Below are 20,717 nucleotides of genomic sequence, written 5' to 3'. Positions count from 1 at the left end.
GAAGAAAAAGAAGAATGTGTTCCATAGAGAGTGAGCGCGATCGATGATCGCTTTTATTTTTTTTTTATTATAATCCTTAGCTTAGTACGTGTGGGCTTCAATGTTTGCATTCTCTATATATGTATCTCTCTCTCTCTATTGAAAGGGTGGATAAGAACCCTCCTAAACTAAACTAAGGCAGCTGTATAAATAAGAATCCACCAAGATTCATAATAATATTTTGTCCTTTTTCGCACTCGACGAAACTGAAACTTAAACACTAACCCTATTGAGAAGTAAGTGATACATGAGACACAGGCATGGCGGCAAAACTTGAAGAACATTAAAGCCGGAGCAAGTAATTTCGTGAAATGAAGCACGTTAACACTGACTGACTCTTAAAGTATCCGATGAGCGAATGTATCCGAACGTCTCTCTAGTATGGCGAATTGCAGCAACAGTTCACTATCAGCTGATGTTCGTAGCAAGAGTTGGCGTAAAGGTAGGAACATCCTTTGTAACCGCAACCACCATCTCCACCAAATCCCGGCCCACCGAAAGCTTGGCGACCGAATCCACCGAACCCGCCAAAGCCTCCACCACCACCGCCGAACGGTGCCGCACCGTTGATGGAACCGCAGCAGCACGCATCATGGTACACCTTTTCATCGCAGTAACTGTAAACCGAGGCATCGCACAGCGGACAACCCGGTAACGAGCGGGTGCGTGGTATCAGGAACGTACGGACTGGTTCATCATGAACACTGTCCTGTCTGGCTTTTGAAGACACTTTAGCTGTTTCATCGCTCATGTGAGATGGTTTCTTGGGATCTTTCTTCGACGCTGGTTCAGTCGCGGGTTCGTCTGCGACAACATTCGGATCGGCGGCGACCAGTGGTCGTGGAAGAATCAGTTGCTGCACGACGGGTGATTGTAAAATTTTTACTGCGAAGGATAAGAAAATTTTGAGAAACATCTCGCATTAGGTAAGTGATATTATAGGCAATTTCGTTGCACATTATTTAACTGTGATTGAGGGATTAAAACTAGAAAACAATTGCTATAGGCTTCTGTTACGAATAGGTGAAACCGGAACTAATCTCTAAAGATAGTTTTTCCACTTGTTTCGATTGGGTCATTGGACCATTTTTAGAACTTTGTTTTGTTCATAAAGTCTTGTAACTTTATACTCATACAGATAGTATTTGGTATGGGTTTTGATGCTTCTAACACAAAATCACCATCTCATCACAACACTCCTACACTTAGTTAGGTTAGTACACCGTCAAGGTTTCGACCATCGCATACGGTTTTAGAGTAAATAAAACCTTCAACACACAAAAATTGGGCAACCATAACACAAAAAAGTTGATTGCCGCCAAGTTGCATATTTTTTGTTTGTGTTTGCAGTCTGTGAATGGCCATACCGGATGCTTTCGCCTTTCCGATATCTGGAACATTCGAAAGATGGCTTGTTGCTATCCTTGTACTTTAACTTTTGCATGCAACTTTGTGCGACCGGTATCAATTAACTTTTTCTTCCATCCCACGCACACACCGGTCTCAAGCGCCAATGGTTGTGATAAAAAATGTATTTTTTTGTTTTCGCCATATTTTTTATATTGTTGATGCCCCTCCCGAAACACGAGGTTTTAGTTCCGGGTTTAAGTTATCTGCGTTTTAAAATAGAAAGTGCAGCATGGATGAACGTCGTTTTTTGATCAATTGTTAATTCATTAGCATACGTTACATCCGCAAAATTACTCATTTTCTGGAGCAGCGCAATCTGGGGTATACAAACAATTGAATATGTTAAATTAATTAAGCTAATTTCTCTTTCGTGAAAATGGTTTCTCCTTGAAACAAGGTATAAAAGATATTGAGAAATTTTTATAGCTGATAATTGAGCGAGTGGTAATGAGGTGTTATTGTCCTTGCTGGATTTTATGTAGAGTCGAGTGTCGTTCCATTTCCATTTCCAAAACTACTTATACTTTATTATTCTACTTCTTTTGTGACATTACAACCACAAGAGGTTTTGGTCAACAATTCATGACTTTCTTTACGTTTATTTACAATACTTCCCTAACCAATAATTGTCCACCCAAAAGCTTATGCTGTGTGAGGTCTAATAACGTGCATACCGTTAGTCAAGGGAAAGCGAGAACTTACGGTAGTGAAACAAAACATCAAATCAATGAACAGTCCTAAAATTTAAATATTTTCCGTTTTACAAATCTCCATAATGGATCACATCGTTCCAGACGATTCTTTGCGTGGCGAATGATGGAAATATAAACTTCCTAAGATGAATTCACTGGAGAGATACATACTAAACTGATTGTGAATTTGGTTTCGTTCAGCAACTTACTAATGAAGCACGCAAAAGTATAATTCATTCGTGATTTACAACTCTGCGTGTTGCATAGCATATCGAGTTATAGAAACTTTTTTGTGGAGATTAACTCACTCATTCTTACTCAGCATGCACATCACTGCTGATGACTCCGAACAGCTGACTTTCTGTTAAACTGTGGTGCAAAGTACAGCATTAAACCGTTTGAAAGTCTCGTGATACGATTGTACCAATATTGCTAGTCATATATTTTTATGATTCCTTGCACCGAAGCCTCTTGAGAGTTCCAATTGTTAGATCATTGGACTAGCTTAAGTTTATAGCAATCGTTCCTTGCTGCCGATAAGATTGTCCCGGTGTTGGAAACACCTTCAGAAATGTTTTAATTATAGCCTATCGGTGTGTTATGTAACTGTGCCTTTGAAAAATACTTTGTAGTAATTTAAACTTGTTTCAATTACCTACTGAAACATTGTAAAAAGTAAAGACGAAATATGAGTTAAAATTTCGTAAGGTGTGCAAAAAATTAAGATTAAGTATTTTCTTTATCTGTTTGTTTTTTCAAACTGCAACATATGCCAGTGAAAGTGTGCCCCTTACAATGTGAAGCTTTTGGTTTTATGGCCCTCAGGTTCCGCAGATATCATGGATGGGGCTCGTCTTAGTCAGAGCCTTTAGAAACCGAGCGACTGTTTACGAGAAAGAGTGAATCCCGTTCAGAAACAACAACAAAAAAAAACAGCCATATTATCCTCTATAGGCCGAAACCCGCGTCATATTCCGACCAGACAGGTGGTTTTCAGTGTCTTATCCATCCTCAGGGTATTACCGATATTATCAATCGTCGGTATCGTGGCCTCCGCCACATGATGGGGATGATCCTGTAGCATCAACAGCACACAAACGCCGCCGATTATCAGCTGCAACGGTAATGGCCATGCCCGTCGAACAGTTTGTCTTATCGATGCCATCCGTACTATCCCAACTGGGGCGCTCAGTAGCTATTCTTCTTTGACTGCAACCCGCTTCTTGATGACGTTCACGATTATTCTTGTGAAGAATCGCGAATGTTGCGGATTTGATTTAACACTGATTTTTTTTGTATTTGGTTTTCTTTTCCTTGGTAACAAATTTGGAGCACGTTTGTGTCACGTACGTTTACAGCGGTATTAATCTTCTGGTCACTCAGGACACGGGAATACACCACATCAACGCATTAACTTTTGCTGTGCGATCTCTCACTTTTGGCTCACTTGTTGCGAACAGTGCGAAATTCTTCGTTAACGCGATCACCACAAACCGATCGGTTCAAGCAGCACGTTTCGACTGAACCGTGTGTTCCAAGTGTGTCAACCAGCGAGAGGCAACCAGCGAAGATCGAACTTGGCCTGTAATGTGCTTCCCCGGGCCAAACCCGTCCGGTTCGGTGCAACTTCAATTCGAGATCGTGCTTCGGTAACGAATTTCACCCTCAATCAGTTCGCCAATGTCTTTCTCACTCTTGCCTAGTTCCGCCCACGGGAAAGGCTTCTCTTTCACAACACGCGAACACGTTTCGATCCGGCGGGTCACTAACTCCCAATCCAATCTCCCGTGTGCGTATGTGCTTTTTTTTTCGCTGTGCATGTTTATTATAATTTCCTGCCGCAAAGAAAGCCGCATTTCTGGAGCCACGTTTTCCTTCTTTTGGTTGGGCTCGGCTTATCGTCGTTTCCTTCGTCTGCCCGCCATGACGATCACCATCATCATCATCATCATCCCATCTTAGATGATCGTTTTCGCACTCTTTTTCGGGCCACTACATTACACGCTCTCCTCAAAAACCATCCATTCCATCCGCCAGCAGGGAAACCATCCAGATCCGACTGACAGGAAGCTTTAAGACAGTGCGATCCACCTTCAACTGGTGCGTCGCTCCGAGGGGGAAAACATCAGCCGCTGGACAGGGCCTCACTAAGGGTGGTGTACATTTTTTTAAAAACCCATTTACCCTTTCCATTTGAAGGTATGTCGTACGCCGTTAAGACGACGGGCTAATCCTGCCACAAACCGAGGTTGCTGCGTGTTCTAGCTGCTGGACATGAACGTTTCGTGCCCAGATCAGGTTGTATCAGCGGTTAGCGGTACTTTGTCTGTCGCTTGTGAAGTTCTTGTCCATCAACAGCTTCCGTTTGTTTTCCCTATGATGTGGTGGGATTCTATGATAGTTAAAATCCGTAGAAGGTTTTTTACCTTCAACCTGTCAGAATGATCGACGATTAGCTAATTGGAAACGGATCACGAACAACAAGCCAACAAGTAGATGATGATGAAGGAGAGTGCTGTTTTTATCACGATCGATCGAAGGCGTCGTTCCGCTGACGATTAGAAAAGAATCGGTTTTTGTTTCTTCCCCTTTTTATCCCATTCCTTTGAAGAGTATCCCAGCTGGATCGTTTTGTTTTTCTCGGTCGTGTTTGTGTTTTTGAGGCTGTTGTTTGTTAAATTCATTTCCTATTAGTTATTATTGCGCTGGGCTAAGAGACGATGGTGGGAACATTGTTTCTCGTGGTCAATCTTTTAATCTTTCGCCGGGGGAGCTGGACGATCCGCTAGCAGCGAAGTTAATAGATGCAGAAGCGAAACGATATGCGTTAAATGGATTTCGATGGGAATCAACATTGGGACATGATGGAACAGTAAAAGAAGCTTTTTAGTTGCTAATGAATGATTTTGATTTAGTTTTGTTTTGGGTATACTTGTTTGTTAATTTCTATTTTTCGTCTATTTTTCGTTACGTCTATTTTTTGTGTATAAATAATATTTAATTTTGACCATTTATGATGCCTTCAACTTAGATTCTATTCAATCATTTGTTTTAACATTCCCATTAATTTTTCTGTAGCAAAAATACTAATAGTTTACGTCTAATGTTTCAATTCAGCGTGATTCATTCTGTACTTAGAGATAGATGAGATTATCTTGAGATTGAGATGGGAATGGGAGATAGAAGATAAAGTCTTAGCTCTTTATATAAGCTAGTGGTTTGATACAAAAACTGCGATGTTTTGGGCAAAGAAAACAATTACAAGAATTCGGAATTGTAGGAAGTTTTGCTAGCTTTTTGCTATGATATTTATGGTAGATCATACAACAATTATTACTCGTTATCTTTAAGCTAACTGGAAGAGGAAATTTAATATTATACCATACAACCTCGTGAACTCTTTCCTAACAAAGAAATCGGTGACAGAGAAGTCTTGGTAACATAGAAGCGTTCAGAATACAGAGGATATAACGGTCGATATGAACCCAAACATAAGGCTTTAGCTCCACAACAAAATTATCTTTACGACGTTGTAAGTGTATTTCAGAAAGAGTCATTTATTCGTTACGTTTAATGCCATATTAATTTCCTAGATCGCATCAACCAAGGCCTGGAACAGGTTCTGATCGCCAGTCATGGACACCTTACCCTGGGCGACGGCATCCTTAACCGGGATCGCCTTCGTACCGATGGCGATAAAGTCCTCATCCTTCAGGTTGATCACCACATCAGGCGAACTGGCCTTACCATCCGACACCTTCAGTGCCTTCAGATCGACAACTGTTTACAGAGATAGAGAATTGAAACTTAAGTACTCTTCGTATATTGTGGGAAAGGAGCCAGATGAGTTACTTACTAATTTCATGCAGGCCATCGGCGGCCTCAATGTTCAGCTGGAACACACCGAGAACCTTGCGTGGACCGTTCGGGTCAATGGCGGCAACACGGGCCTTAATTTTCTCGATCACAGCGTCGCACTTCATGATGATGCTGATGGAAAGGTGTTTGCCAGAAGGAAACCTTTAGAAACCGAATGCAGAACAAGGTGTGGCACGTTTACGAATCTGCACGGTGCATAATATGTGCATCTTTTTATAGCAATATCTTTACCGGTGGAAGAAAAAAAAACACGTCATAGACAGTTGCAAGGGTGACACACCCGGCTATGACGTGTGCAGCCACAAATCCGTTGACATTGAAGTCACACATCGTACCACCAGAGTTTTCAGGTGGTTAATCTCGAAACCCGTATGTGTGGCGCGTCTGATTAACCATGGATTATATTATAACTGAGTTAGGAAGTGAAGGTGTGCATTAATCCCGGTTTTCATTTTTGGATCCCTTTCGGTACGGGGTTAAGAATAACGTGTACGTGTTGATAAAAATAGGCATCCACAAGATTATCCTAGGCCTCGGTGTGTTTGTCTTTTGTAGGCTTTTTAGTATAAAAAAGCATTCATCGCCCTTTGCAAAGGTACAGTGCTCTGTAGGATCTCTTGGTACAAACAACTAGCCACCAACCTCATCATCATCATGAAGTGCGACGCTGTGATCGAGAAAATTAAGGCCCGTGTTGCCGGTATTGACCCGAACGGTCCACGCAAGGTTCTCGGTGTGTTCCAGCTGAACATTGAGGCCGCCGATGGCCTGCATGAAATTAGTAAGTAACTCATCTGAGTCCCTCCAATATGGAATACCTAAGACTCAATTCTCTATTTCTGTAAACAGTTGTCGATCTGAAGGCACTGAAGGTGTCGGACGGTAAGGCCAGTTCGCCTGATGTGGTGATCAACCTGAAGGATGAGGACTTTATCGCCATCGGTACGAAGGCAATCCCGGTTAAGGATGCCGTCGCCCAGGGCAAGGTGTCCATGACTGGCGATCAGAACCTGTTCCAGGCCCTGGTTGATGCGATCTAAACGAAGAGACTGAATGATTTGTTAAAAATAAATATTTGGAGTGTTTCCTCTATCTCCAAGTTGCTACACATCGAGTTCTTTTTGACCCGCCTTTGGTGACCAAAAGATGGTGCAAAGATTGCCCAACATGGGTTCGTTACACATGGTTCATAATGAAAAAAAAAATCTCTTAGGTAACTTAAGTCACACACTTGTAGCATTCAGCTATCGATCGCGTATTGTTCCATTTTCTGCCTATCATTCTACAGCTTTTTTGTTTAGTAACTGGTTGAAATCGAGCTAATCAGATAACCGAATTGGTGGCATTATCGTGAACCAATATATGCAATATTGATAATCAATTGCAGCGAGTAATTGTCCAAATTAATGGGGTTTTATCAAGAGTTGCTTGCTCCCAAAAAAAGCACCCGGTGTGCAATTTTGTTACATTTATGCTGTCTCATTACGGAGATGTAGGGAACTTATCTGGAAGTGGAGTGGATCTGAAAAATTTGTTACTATTTATTTGCAATTCCCCAAAACCGGGACATTAAATCGGGAACTAGTCTTAAGTAATTCTCAACGAACCTTCGGATAGTGTGGTAGTAGTGTACCTGCTTCCGAACTGTGGAACACACCACAAATGACATCCAATTGGCGAACGGCATGAATCGGCCCGTCTGCCAGACCCGGGGCTCTCGTTCAATTCACGCTCAATAATCCAATTAAAAGTACACCGTTCGGCGTTCGGAGTACTCGAAAAGGAACCCGATTGCGGATGATGACTCGGTCGTACCATGCAACCACTTCAGTGTGAACGAGGGTCCCCCATACCTTACACCGTGGGTCCATGTCGCGGTGATCCGCTATGCCTTCTGCTATCTGTTGGGCCAAAAGTTAAGAAGATAAGATAGTCATCTTTCGCCCGAGGGACTACCGAGAACGAGTTGGAGAGAGAGAGAGAGAGCAAGATGCCAATGTGTGTATGAAGCGGCGAAGCTTGGCGTCTTCCGCCCAGCCGTCGATTGTTCACTAATCATCAGCGGTTGGGTTGGGTCGAAGATCTTAAGGCCAATCTAATATGTGTGTCTACCTACAGCTGCTCGGGTGCATGTGAACGCTCTAGTTAAGCGATTGTTCGAAGGTGCTATAAAACCACCATTCGAAGATCCTCCCGGTCCAGTCGGGTTGTTTGCGCTTCAACACGTAGCAGTACACAGGAACACGTAGTCGTACGTCGACCATAATGTCGCTGGAAACGGTTATCGAAAAGGTGAAGGCTCGGGTTGCTGCCGTTGATCCGAACGGACCACGAAAGGTGCTGGGAGTGTTCCAGTTTAACATCAAAACTGCATCCGGTGTGGAACAGTACGGTAAGTATAGGGCAGCGTAGAGTCTTGAGGGGTCTCCTGGGAAGTCTTAAGACTTCTGAGGTGTTGTGTAAAGTGGCATAATACCTTTCTCTAACGAATGTGTTTTTTGGTTGTGTCCTGGGTATCCGTATGTGTGTGTGTTTGTTCAGTGATCGATCTGAAGCAGTTGAAGGTGGAGAAAGGTACGACGACGACACCGGACGTGACCGTTACACTCACGGTGGAAGACCTGATTGCGGTCAGTGCCCGTACGCTATCCGTGGGCGATGCGCTAACACAGGGAAAACTTGAGATTCAGGGAGATGCCACGTTGGCCGCCAAGTTAGCCGAAGTCATCTAGACGATGGGAACGCCCTTAATCTCTGATGTGATTTAAAGACCTACGCTTCGACTCCTTCACCCGACTTTGGTTACTTTTCATGGATTTATATGAGTTTTTTTTTAAATAAACCATAACAAAAATTTCACCAAATTTGTAATCATATTCTTAGAGAAAGAATTTGAGAGATAGAGAAAGAATTGAATATCGAATTACTGAACGTCGTATTCGATATAAAGCTTATGCCATAGCAATTGACAAGTGCACTAAACGATGCAAAGTAATCTCACAGTAATCATTTTAATTTAGTATATGGCCATACGGAACTCATAATAATTGATTTCTTTACAATCCCACTAAATGCACTTTGATCACAATCGTCGTATTTGTTCCATTTCTTTATTCGCAGCGATCATTTGTTCAAGAAAAATAATAAATTTCATTCCGTTTGTTCAAGGTTTTGTAGAGGGAAACTCGATCCATCCTAATTTCAAGGTTTCTCATACTTAAACCTTAATAGTAACATGGACAGGAACGTTCTGTACTAGAGATGTGCAAAGTGAGTAAGAGTGAGTTGAAACATTGTATGGAACGAGCTTCGTTCACTCACCACGAGGAGTTTTAATTTACGGAGGCTAGTCTGATCGCCAACTGTATATTTTAATTTTTTTTTTTTGAGTGAAAAGAAATACATTTCAACAAATTCGCATTAAAACATATCAATTTATAAATTTTGCTAAATTTCCCAAAATAAGCTAAGCCTATAGCCTTAGGAGATTTCTAAATTTATAGATTTTTTTAATTATTTTTTTATTCTTTTTTTTATTTAAAGCATCATTTGAGTGAAAAGAAACTTATTTCAACAAATTCGCATTAAAATACATCAATTTATTAATTTTGCTAAGCTTCCCAAAAAAAGCTAAGGCCTAAGGAGCAGTGGCGGATCAAGCGTCTCGGAGGCCATAAGCGGAATGGTAATTGGGCCCCAAATCTGAAGAGAGTCGCACAGTCGATGAACTTAAATCAATGAGGTTTATTTTGCATTGATCCACTATGACCGATCGGAGGAAGCGCCAAAAATTTCCGGGCCCCTTTAGCCTCGGGCCTCGTTTCGTTTCAACTCACTTATTTACTCTTTTTGCAACTCGACTCACCACGGCTACATGCTTACACTCATGAGTGAGTAAAATGACCGAACCTTAACTTCACGTTTATGTCGGGTTTTTTTATGACTCCGAAAAGAGTCGTTAAACGAGCAGACTCCTTATAACGACTCATTCACTCTGAGTTGACTCTCTAAAAAAAGTTGTTATTCTCATCTCTATTCTGTACGAATAAAAAAAATGAAACTTTAACACAATATTACTAATATGAAACTGTACAGGGGTGAGTTTCAATTTTATCAATAACGAACTTATGAACACGAACTATGAAAACTTGACAAACAAAACTCAAGAACTTTTCATGTGACGCTCAAACTACGAGCTTCTTGGCTTTAACGACCTTACAGATAACGCCGGCCATTTCTGGCTTACTAGACTTATTTTACCACGTAGCCGGATAGTCAGTCCTTGCTACGGGGGAACGGTCCGGATGGGATTTGAACCCGGTCCTGCCGTGTGGACCGGCGCCGTTTATCACATGCACCACCGGGCCGCCCCGACACTCAAACTACGAGCTTCTTTTTGAACCCAACTTTGCGTAATTGAGTTAAATCTGTTTTACGATCACTCTCTATATCTTATATGGCCAATACTACGACTACTACCATGCCGGTTAACTTCGATTGTTTCGGTTGTTTTATTGACATTTTTGGCAAATAATAAAACAATTTCTCTTTCCACAATCCAATATATTCTTTCCGTCGTAAATTAAACTTATTAGTCCGTTTTTATCACATTAATAAGATTGTTAATGAAGAACCAATAGATAACAGGACTACCTCAATTAGAACCGATAAGGAATCAAACTAGAAGGCACATAGGCTCCACTTATTTGTCTCACATGAACAATACACACTGGAAGTAGAAGTAAACCTATTAGTCACTAAACAGGGCACAATTAATTGTGACCACTCGCACGGAATGTAAATAAACTACGAGAGAGATAAGACAAACGCTTACCCGAATCGCATCCGAATGAATGCATCGAATCGAATGCACCTTCTCTTAGGTATTGTCCCTCCCTGTATGTTGTACATCTCCGTTCGCGAACACGTGTGAAGCACTAGCACTAATTTCTTATCAACCCACAGTATGAACTTGAGACATCAACAGCTGACCGGGGCACGACAAACGACAAACTGCAAACAATGCTGTCGCTCAGTCTCAGCGCGAAAACCCGCGTTCTAAACCGTGGGTGAGTAGATCCTGTGAAATTTCACGAGAGACGACGCCACAAACACACACTGGCAGGCAGAGAAGAATAGTCGTTGGTTTCGTCGTCGTCGGTGTGAATGAGGTTCGGAACACGTGAGAACGATTTGTTACCGAGGGATGCACGAACTTATCCCGCCCATCCGGATGGCGCGTTGTGCCAGTTGTGACACCGAGGATCGTCACAATCGGAGCAGTGTATCGTGTGATCTGCTGGTCAGCTGGTAAAAAGATGAATCCGGTACTGTGCGATTTCATTGCCGGTTCCTTCGGTGGTAAGTTGGACCGCAGGGAGCAGGGGGATGGCTTGTTGAAGCGTGTGTGTGTTTTACACCTTTTTATTTCATTCTACAGGGGCCTGTGGTTTGCTGGTGGGGCATCCGATGGACACTATTAAGGCATGGCAGCAAAACTCAAACTACGGCATGGGCAGCGCTATGTATAACATCATCATACGCAACAACGGTGTAAGTGGCCGTCAGACACATCGTGGCAAAACGTCATCAAAAAAAAACACACATTCGGCCGCTCACCTCACTCTTCTGCCAGACATAGACGCCAGTACGAAATTAATCCTAGCGTTGTGGGACGCGTGCAGAGTCGTGAGAGCGCTATAAACATCGTATAACATTTAAAAAAGAAAACCGCACGGAAGTCAGTTCCTACGGGGTTGCCAAATTTAGAACACACACGGCACAGTACTCATACTCATGCACAATCAGATCAAGCTGATCACGATACGACGATGATGATGACGGTCAGGGTCGATCGCAGCTTCCCATTCATTCATTCCGTCGCCGGTTTGCTTCTTGTTTGTGGGGTGTGTGTGTGTTAGTTAGGTTGATGTCTTTTTCTCCTCACCCCCCACCAAAATGCTTCCCGGCATGTTTACTTGCAGCTCAAAGGATTCTACCGTGGAATGTACTTCCCGCTACTATCGAACGGTGCCTTGAATTCGGTCGTCTTTGCCGTGTACGGTTCCCATTTGCGCTATCTACAGAAGCAGTAAGTAATGGCTCGGGTGAGAATTTCGTTTGTTTTGGATAATCTATCCTACGCTCTCTCTCTCTCTCTCTCTGATTGTAGCACAAGATCGGATCGGCTACGGAAAGCTTACTGGAGGAAGCATGTGTTTCTGGCAGGTTCCATGGCAGGATTGGCACAAGTGTTTCTTGCCTGCCCGATCGAGGTGGTTAAGGTACGACTGCAGACCCTGTCCTGTGAGTAGTAGATCCAACGGTGCACACATTCTGTACCTTCCAGTGGATAATGTAATGCTATTCCCATCCGTTTTCCCAGTTATCGGTCATCCCTGGGCCTGCCTGAAGGATATTTTCCGACGCGAAGGACTGTCGGGTATTTATCGTGGCATCACACCGATGATGTTCCGTGATGTGCTACCGTACGGTGTGTACATGTACGTGTACGAGTACATGCTGGAAATTGAGGAACGGTTGCACCGACTCAGCAAGGAACGGCTTACCGGTGTTCCGATCGGTGGTGCTCTACAGGCATCGCTGATAGCGACTGCTGGTGCCGTCGCCGGTGTTGCCTCGTGGATGTTTATCGTACCATTCGATGTGGTCAAAACGGTCATGCAGGCAGAAACGGATCCTTCCGTACACAAGAGCATGATGCACTGTTTCCGATCGATGATTAAGGTAAGTCCTTCAATTGGGGGGGGGAATAGTTCACAACAAAAATGGCGCTATTCTTATGGTAACTCCACAACTCCACAGAAGCATGGATGGCGCTCACTATTTCGAGGCAGTCTGGTCATTATTGCTCGTGCGGCTCCCGTCAATTCGGCTACCTTTCTCGGTTACGAGTACTGTCTGGAGAAGTGTCACCATCTGCTAGATGAGAAGTGAATAGAAACGATCGATTAGTGTCGATCATCGTTCGCGTATAATTGTGTTGTGTGATCGAAAGGTTTGGAGTTGTGGAATTGTGCCAAGGTTGTGTACACAGTGATGTATAATATTTGTACCTTAATATTCAATAATCTAGTGTTAAGTCTGTATAATAAATCTTAAAGCGCTCGATATTTGCGCTAATGCTGACTAAAGAGGTGGGATTTCTTTACTGTACAGAGTAGTGACAATTGAAACCATGCCTAAAAAGGAACAGATGTATAAAATATTAGGAACGATGAATTGAGACTAGTGTTACCTGGTTTGTTACCTTCAAGGTATTCCAAATCTGGAGGACTCCACCACAACTGACGGAGATTTTAGAGAACGAACAGGAAGTAACGTTCTATATAATTTACGAACCTTTTATGCTGTACTAAGTGCTTTGTTATAGGTAAAAATATTTGATAGCTAAGACGATCACCTATCTCTATCAACGAATCGAATCAGATTAGAAATAACTAATATCTTTTTGTGAGAGGTAAAAGTAGAAGTAACTAGAAGTCATCTTTCTGTTATATCCCAAATTCCTTGTTTAAGATAGCAGCAGGTGTTGCAGGTATTGCAGGTGGCTTGCAAGGCCTTTCCCCCAACCCCTCGTCGGAGGGCCTACGCATCCTAGCTGTTTTAAGTCCCGTAGGGTGGCAAAACTGACATGGAGAACAGACGTTGGCTGTTTCCCTCCGCTCAATTTACCCATATACCACATCTTCCCAAGGTTTGGGTCTCCCCAAGCTCAGATATTTGGAGAGATATCTGTTCGCCGTGGACCCATCTTCCCAAGGGGTTGGATTTCCCCGTATACCTAAGCTCAGATATTTGGAGAGATATGTTATCATTCTGTACGACGGGGACGTATTGAGTCGGAGTAGGGTATGGAGTGCCTATATTATCCTTCTAGAGTCTTCGGATCCATACCCATATCAGTGCGGTATTGCTACATACATTGACAACAGAAGAGGCAAGGGGACGAACTCTCCTGTTTGTTGTTTAACATCGCTTTGGAAGGTGTCATGCGAAGCGCGGGCTTCGTCATCCGAGGCACGATTTTCACCCGTTCTCTCCAATTTCTCGGCTTCGCGGATGACATCGACATCATCAGACGGACATCTGCGGCGGTGTGCGACGCGTACACCCGACTGAAACGCGAGGCCGACAGAATTGGATTGAGGATCAATGCGACGAAGACAAAGTACCTGCTTGCCGGAGGCTCTGACCGTGATAGAGCCCGACTCGGGAGCAGAGTATCAGTTGACGGCGACGATCTCGAGGTGGTAGAGGAGTTCTGCTACCTTGGTACGATCGTAACTTCGGACAACAACATGAGCAGCGAAATCCGAAGGCGCATTGTTCAGGGAAATCGTGCCTACTACGGGCTCCACAAACTCCTGCGATCCAGAAGACTCCAGCAACACAGGAAATGTACGATATATCGCACACTGATACGTCCGGTAGTCCTCTACGTGTACGAGTCCTGGACCCTGCTAACGGAGGATGCCAATGCACTCGCTATTTTCGAACGGCGGGTGCTAAGGACTATCTTTGGCGGTGTGTGCGAGCAGGGCGTGTGGAGAAGGAGAATGAACCACGAGCTAGCTGAGCTGTTTGGCGGTGCAGATATCCTGACGGCGGTCAAAGCCGGAAGAATACGATGGTTTGGGCACGTGATGAGGATCCCGGACTCATGCCCCAACAGGAAGGTGCTCGTCAGCGATCCATTCGACACGAGGCGGAGAGGAGCACAGCGAGCTCGTTAGCTGAGTCAAGTGGGGTCAAACCTGTCGGAGATCGGATGCAGCTGTAGATGGAGGACTGCACCTCTGGACCGAGTTTCCTGGTAACGGATTGGTGACCAGGCCATGTCTACGCGACGTGTTCGACCGTGAGTAGGCCAGAAAAGAAGAAGAAGTAAGTTTATACAGGCAACATGAAAAAGATAATTACCTTCACGGCTTCGATTGCATCCTTTGTCATCTGTATGCACATTAGTTTACCTTGTGTAGTGTTTTCTTTATATATTTTTGGAATTGTTATATAATCGTATTTTTCATTATCCTTTTAAACACTTTGGTTTTACTAACATTTTATTTGTGGTTCATGTGTTTCATCGATTTCCTGCTCGTATAATCGTTTAGCATTGTTTCTCATTACTTTTTCGCGCGTACCGCAAGTGGAACGAAAGTTTCACCAGTTATCGTTTTGTTTTGGTCTACGTTGACTGTATGGCCACTCCATGCCTATACACGTGTACGCGATTATTGTAGTGCAGTTTTGTGTGAACAGTTATAAGCGCAACAATGTATGTACCGGCGATGGCAGTCATGTACATCGTTTCAGGGGCTTTCGTCCTTGCATTCCTCCATCGACAGTATTCTCTCTTTACCCGTGTGTTACACACTTTCATTTACATGTGTTTTATGCTTAATTTTCCATTTTAATCTTTTTCTCTTCTCCATACATCGATATTTTGCCATTTTGTAATAATTATGCCAGCTTACTAATAAATATTGTATTCAATAGTTTCACTTTCACCTTTATTCACAGTGTTTAGGTTGTTTTTTTTTAAATGTATTTATGCACACAGAGCGTACAGCAGGAGAACCAGAAGGGTAATTTTCCTGCAAGCTTGTCGGTGCTCTGTAGCTTGGTTTATTTTCTTGCCCTTAGTAACCTGAGGTTCACCGATCGGGCTGTCGTAATTTGCATATAATTCCTATGTTTTCCTTTTTTTATCATCCTACTATCAATACACCACCAGTGCAGGTTGGCATTGCAGTAGAGGAGGCTGTGAGTTTAGTTCTTTACGCTTACTTTTAACAAATCTAGTAGGCGTTTTTAAAAGAAATGGTTGTAGCGCGGCTATGTAATTATGGTTAGTAAGTTTTTTTTTCGTGTTTGTGTATTTAAAGTGTTCTTTTTGGTGGGGAAGAAAATGAGATGTTCTACCATTTTCTGTTTCTAGTGCACTAGATGTGATTTATATGTGTTGTTTTCTTTTGTTTTTTTACCTTACCCTACACCGAATCAGGTTGAACTACAAACCACGGTTAATGCGCTTATTTTTTGCTATAAAAATTATGGTGAAAAAATAATATCCTTGCTGCACGCTTTTTTCACACTAGTTAGTAAGGATGCTGTTTACCATAATTGTTTTCTACACACTTTCAATTTCGCTAACAACAATTCCACCACTATGTAGTGTTGTTACTTCCTTTCTCGTTTTGTTTTAGCATTTAGAACTAGTATTGTGTTAAGGGATGTTTCTCGTTTTATCGTACCGGGTTTTTGTAATTTGTTTTACTACTTGTAAGCGTACAAACTAATGCGTTTTGCACCAATACATTGCCAATACATTTTGGCTACTAACAGAAGAAACAGAAACAGTCTCGCTTACTATTCCTGCTGTTCCTGTTGCTGGTTCGATCATCCGGATACAAACGCATCATACACTAATGATTGTGGTCATGTTTACCCCTTCTGTACAGAGAATGGATGTGCCTACCGTTGCTATGTACCTAGTGCGGTTTGTAAAAATGTTACAATTCTATTACATTTGCCGCCTACTATGTCCTGACTTTAACTGCCTGTTATAGCCGAAGCAATGATCATGCATGAGTGTTTAATTTATTCTTTACATTTTCACTAACAAGTCCTTAGTCCGCTAGCGTTCTATATAGCTCACCATTTCCATAAGGATTGCATCCTAGAGTAGTCGTGGATGTACCACCACCACACTCGTGTACACCATTTCAAACACTTTCAACAAAACAAAAATATAAATAAATAAACACGTACACACGCCGGGACATCTCTTTCTGATCTGACAGGGAAACAGTACGTGGGTTACACGTGGATACGTGGGTAGCAACAGTTAAGTACGGGCCCATCAATGTGTGTGTTCTATCGTGCGCGCAGTTTACTTAGATCATCGCTTCCAGGATGCACACACTTCTAGTTGAACAAAACGCAAACACGTCCTAGTCGTTGGGAGAGAAAGAAGAAGAAAAGAAAATCGAATGAAAAAAACTTAATTAGGTACATACTACATGTAGAGACGAAAAAGAAATCGAAACTTTCCCCCACTTTAGTACATTAAGTAAAAAAGATACAAAACTCGATCACTCACAGCGGCCCCAAAAAGGGGTTTGTAGGAAAAGTGGCTCACAACTTTCGAAACAGAATGCACTGAAAAGATAAAATTCGATTAGCGCAAACGCAACAAAACATTCCCACACGTCAGTTCCAATCGTGTTCAATCCCTTGTTTCGGTCGATCCATCATACAAATCCGCTGCAGCAACACACACACACACACACACAGCTGCGAAAACATTGCGGGTTTTTCGTTTTTGAACGTTCACATTTTGTTTTATTGATGCATCTATCCATCTGTTTGTTTTTTGTTTTTTCCATTGCTTCCTTTAGTTTGAATACAATATTGTAGAGTAATTATTTTAGCAGCTGCTGCTGATAACAGACAACTTTTGCTTACTTCTTTCTTATTTTTTTTTTTGTTTGCTCGCTTTTTTCATCTTTCACTTTTTTGTTTTGCTCTCTATGCTTTCTATCTTTGCTTCTTCTGTTTCTCTTGCTCTGCTTGCTCACTTGCTCTTTCACGTTCTATGCTTACTACACCAGAATTTTTCCAAGCTTTTCCATTGCGATTCTACACGTGTATACGAAAGGGAGGGGGGGTACCGTTTTTAGCTTAAACACAGCTTGGCGCCTCCATATCGGCATTTTAGTAGTTGTTTGCATGTTGTTGTTGTTTTTTTTTTGTCCGGTATTTATATTATCCTCTTTCTTTCTGTTTTTTTTGTTTTGTTTTTTTTTGTTAATTTTGTTTTTTTTTCTCTTTTAGGTATGTGATTCCTACCAGGGAGGGTGTGTGTGATTTTTGCTCCTGTTTTGCTTTGCTCGGGTGGGCGGTGAGTGTGTGTGTGTGTGTGTATGTTCTTTAGTATCACGTTTTTTAGTTGTTTTTTGTTTTATCATTTTAACCCCGCATAAATCCTTTTTTAACGTGCAGAGCGCGTAGGCTTGCTGTTGGGCTTTGTTGCGTCGTTCGTACACTATCGATTAGACGACTTTTGCTCCATGTTTTGTTTTACGCACTATGTCACCTTTCTCTCTCTCTCTCTCTCTCTCTCTCTCTCGTGTTTAAACTGTATAATAGTCTAGTTTCGCTGCAACTAATCCGCAACGGTGTTTTGTTTGTTTTTGTTTTTATGTTTTTCTCTTTTCTTTATTTGAATATTTGTTTGCAACCTGTACTTGGGACACGGTAACAAGCTATTCATAACACGAGCATATGCATATCTACGGACTAAAGAAGAAAGAGATGGGTGAAACAAACAGTGAATTAGTTTGCAAATGAGATGTGTGTGTGTTTAAAATGACTAACATTAACAGAGTGGTTAGTAAAGCCACACAGCCCCCCGGGGGGGCATATTGTAGCGGGGTGATAACGCATGAAAATCCTAACCATTGTTGTGATTTTCTAATCACAAAGTCTCAACCTGAACCGAAACGCAAACCAAGCAAACTGTAAATGGCACCCCGCCGATGTAATAAGAATCTTCAAGGTGCCGAAGAAAAGAGAGGAAAAAAAAAAGAAAACAAACACACATTTGAAACAAAGTTCCCTACCAGTGGCAGAAGTATTTATTTGGTGGGTGACAATAAAGGCCAAATCTAGTAAGTAGTAGATTTACTGGACACAGGTATCTTTGCATGATCGAAGCACAAACCAACCACCAACAGGACTCACAGCAAAAGAATAAATAGCGAACCTGATAGTCTCTCTGTCTCTCTGTCTGTCTCTCTCTCTCAGGACGCTCGACGAACAGATTTACCGGAAACGATCTACACAAGCGCAGCTTTAACAAATTACTCGGTGCTCTATTTTCTTCCGATCGTTTTTTTTTGCGTGGTAAAGGGGGGCCGTGGGAAAGAATTATGAAGGAATTACGATTATTGTTACAATATACAGGAATCTTCTTTCTCGTGTGTAAGTGTGTATGTGTGTGTGTGCTGCTGTCATTTTTCTTTTCTCTATTTTGTTTTGTTTTAGTTAAACCCGGGTTCATTACATTTTCCTCATTATTCATTTCTTGCATTAATTACGGCACTTTTATACGTTTAATATATAAACCGCTGTCAGTAGTAATATTGTTGGCCACGTCTTAAAACTGCGTCTGATATCATATTACACTCTTTGTCCGGTCCCCGGTGTGTTTGTTTCTCTCTTTCTATCTCTCTCTCTCTATGTGTGTTTGTGACTGTTTTCTTTTTTTTGTTTTTTAGCTTCTAATGGTAATGTCGTGTATTCTTGTTTGTGTGTATGTGATTGTTTATGAATTAAGTGATTTTATTCCTTCCATTTTTTTTGCTTCTCGTCTCTATTTATTATTTTCTATTTCTTCCTTATTTATAACGCGTACAAGAGCATGATGTGTGTGTGTATGTGTGTTTAGGTGGATATAGCTTTTTTTTATCTTCTACTTTTTTTCTCTCTCTCTCTTTCTCTCCCTCTAATCCCATTGCTACGAACGGTAAACAACAACAGTTCAAGAGGGACGAGAAATGTTGCTTCTGTGTGTGTGTGTGTGTTTTTTTTTATCTAACCATTCACATCGAAAAAATACGGCTACACACGGGATAGACACACGCATGCACGCACGCACGAGGTGCACGCAACCACCCCCCTTATCGCACCCGTATCACCCCCACACACCCACCCTTCCCTTTGTTCGAGGAGAGTGTGTTTTGAACTCCTCGGGGAGCTCTATATGATGATGTTCGCGACGAATTTTCCTGAATTAGTTGCCCACACGCCTTTTCCCCTCCCCCACAGGAGCGTGCTCTTTACAGAGAAAGAGAAAGGGTGAGGAGGGAGGTTTGCACTTTTTGTTGTTGTTGTTGTTGCTAAACTCACGCAAACGATAAACAAAACAGCGAAAATCACACCTACCTCCGCTTGCTTACTACGTGCTATAAACCGGTACGTACACACTTCCGTCTCCCGTCTCTAGCGATTGCCCAACAGAGACATGTTCCTTTACAAACGCCATTCACCTGCGCGCCACACATAATAATAGCGTTCTTGCCTGGGATCCGTGTTCTACACACACAGGACACACACACAACTTATACGTTTCTTCTGTGTGTTTTTGTTTTTGCGTTCGTTCGCGCCCACTGCGGAGTAATAATAATTAATATTATAATTTTTCATATAACTACAACAAATACATCTTGTTTTCAGCAATGCGCACCGCTATGTGTGTGTTTTTCTTTATGCAGGGGCGTGCGCGTATGTGTGTGTGTGTTTTTCGCACAGCTTCACAACATATCCTCTCTCTCTCTCTCTTTCTCTCTATCTCTTTTTTTCATCCTTCTACTCCATTGTTCTTTATATATCGCCTATATGCTTTTTTTTTGTTTTACTCACTTCACCACTTTGTTATAATCATCATCTTTTGTTTGCATAATATTTAAGATGATTAGCTTGTTTGTTTCTTTTGTTTTACATTACTCTTTAATTAGACGTTTTCTTCTTTTTTTTTACTGCAGCAATTTGGGATTTTTTTCTTTTTCTCTCTCTCTCTCTCTGCTGCTTCTCCTCGCATATTTTAGCTTTTTTCTACTATCTTGCACGTGTTGCCCCTTTCGCAATGTTTCACCCTAGGTAGTGTATATG

General features: G+C 42.1%; 5 protein-coding genes across 6 annotated transcripts; 3 read left to right on the top strand and 2 right to left on the bottom strand.

The window, feature by feature from the left end:
- Positions 1-24: 24 nt before the first annotated feature.
- On the bottom strand, positions 25-10,965 carry LOC125760577 (uncharacterized). 2 transcript variants are annotated; one of them, XM_049420837.1, is made up of 2 exons: positions 10,855-10,965; positions 25-924 (listed from the first exon to the last, which is right to left on the bottom strand). In XM_049420837.1, the coding sequence occupies exons 1-2, from the start codon at positions 10,877-10,879 to the stop codon at positions 416-418; spliced, it is 534 nt and encodes a 177-aa protein (XP_049276794.1). In that variant the 5' UTR covers positions 10,880-10,965; the 3' UTR covers positions 25-415. The 2 variants fall into 2 exon arrangements, with proteins under 2 accessions (XP_049276794.1, XP_049276793.1); XM_049420836.1 differs by lacking the exon at positions 10,855-10,965 and adding an exon at positions 3,165-4,840.
- Positions 5,145-6,386, bottom strand: LOC125760588 (uncharacterized). Its single transcript, XM_049420848.1, has 2 exons — positions 5,998-6,386; positions 5,145-5,921 (listed from the first exon to the last, which is right to left on the bottom strand). Exons 1-2 carry the CDS (start codon positions 6,122-6,124, stop codon positions 5,731-5,733), a joined length of 318 nt encoding a protein of 105 aa, XP_049276805.1. The 5' UTR covers positions 6,125-6,386; the 3' UTR covers positions 5,145-5,730.
- On the top strand, positions 6,607-7,137 carry LOC125760587 (uncharacterized). Its single transcript, XM_049420847.1, has 2 exons — positions 6,607-6,801; positions 6,870-7,137. Exons 1-2 carry the CDS (start codon positions 6,675-6,677, stop codon positions 7,058-7,060), a joined length of 318 nt encoding a protein of 105 aa, XP_049276804.1. The 5' UTR covers positions 6,607-6,674; the 3' UTR covers positions 7,061-7,137.
- Positions 8,075-8,884, top strand: LOC125760586 (uncharacterized). The gene is made up of 2 exons (XM_049420846.1): positions 8,075-8,412; positions 8,562-8,884. The coding sequence occupies exons 1-2, from the start codon at positions 8,286-8,288 to the stop codon at positions 8,750-8,752; spliced, it is 318 nt and encodes a 105-aa protein (XP_049276803.1). The 5' UTR covers positions 8,075-8,285; the 3' UTR covers positions 8,753-8,884.
- A 321-nt stretch (positions 10,966-11,286) lies between the features above and the next one.
- Positions 11,287-13,174, top strand: LOC125760573 (solute carrier family 25 member 45). The gene is made up of 6 exons (XM_049420831.1): positions 11,287-11,381; positions 11,461-11,573; positions 12,005-12,111; positions 12,193-12,326; positions 12,406-12,767; positions 12,846-13,174. The coding sequence occupies exons 1-6, from the start codon at positions 11,339-11,341 to the stop codon at positions 12,975-12,977; spliced, it is 891 nt and encodes a 296-aa protein (XP_049276788.1). The 5' UTR covers positions 11,287-11,338; the 3' UTR covers positions 12,978-13,174.
- Positions 13,175-20,717: the final 7,543 nt, after the last annotated feature.

This window comes from Anopheles funestus, chromosome 2RL (assembly GCF_943734845.2).
Source record: "Anopheles funestus chromosome 2RL, idAnoFuneDA-416_04, whole genome shotgun sequence".
Taxonomy (NCBI): domain Eukaryota; kingdom Metazoa; phylum Arthropoda; class Insecta; order Diptera; family Culicidae; genus Anopheles; species Anopheles funestus.
The sequence above is the reverse complement of the archived record's forward strand: the minus strand, read 5'-3'. Positions and strand labels throughout refer to the sequence as shown.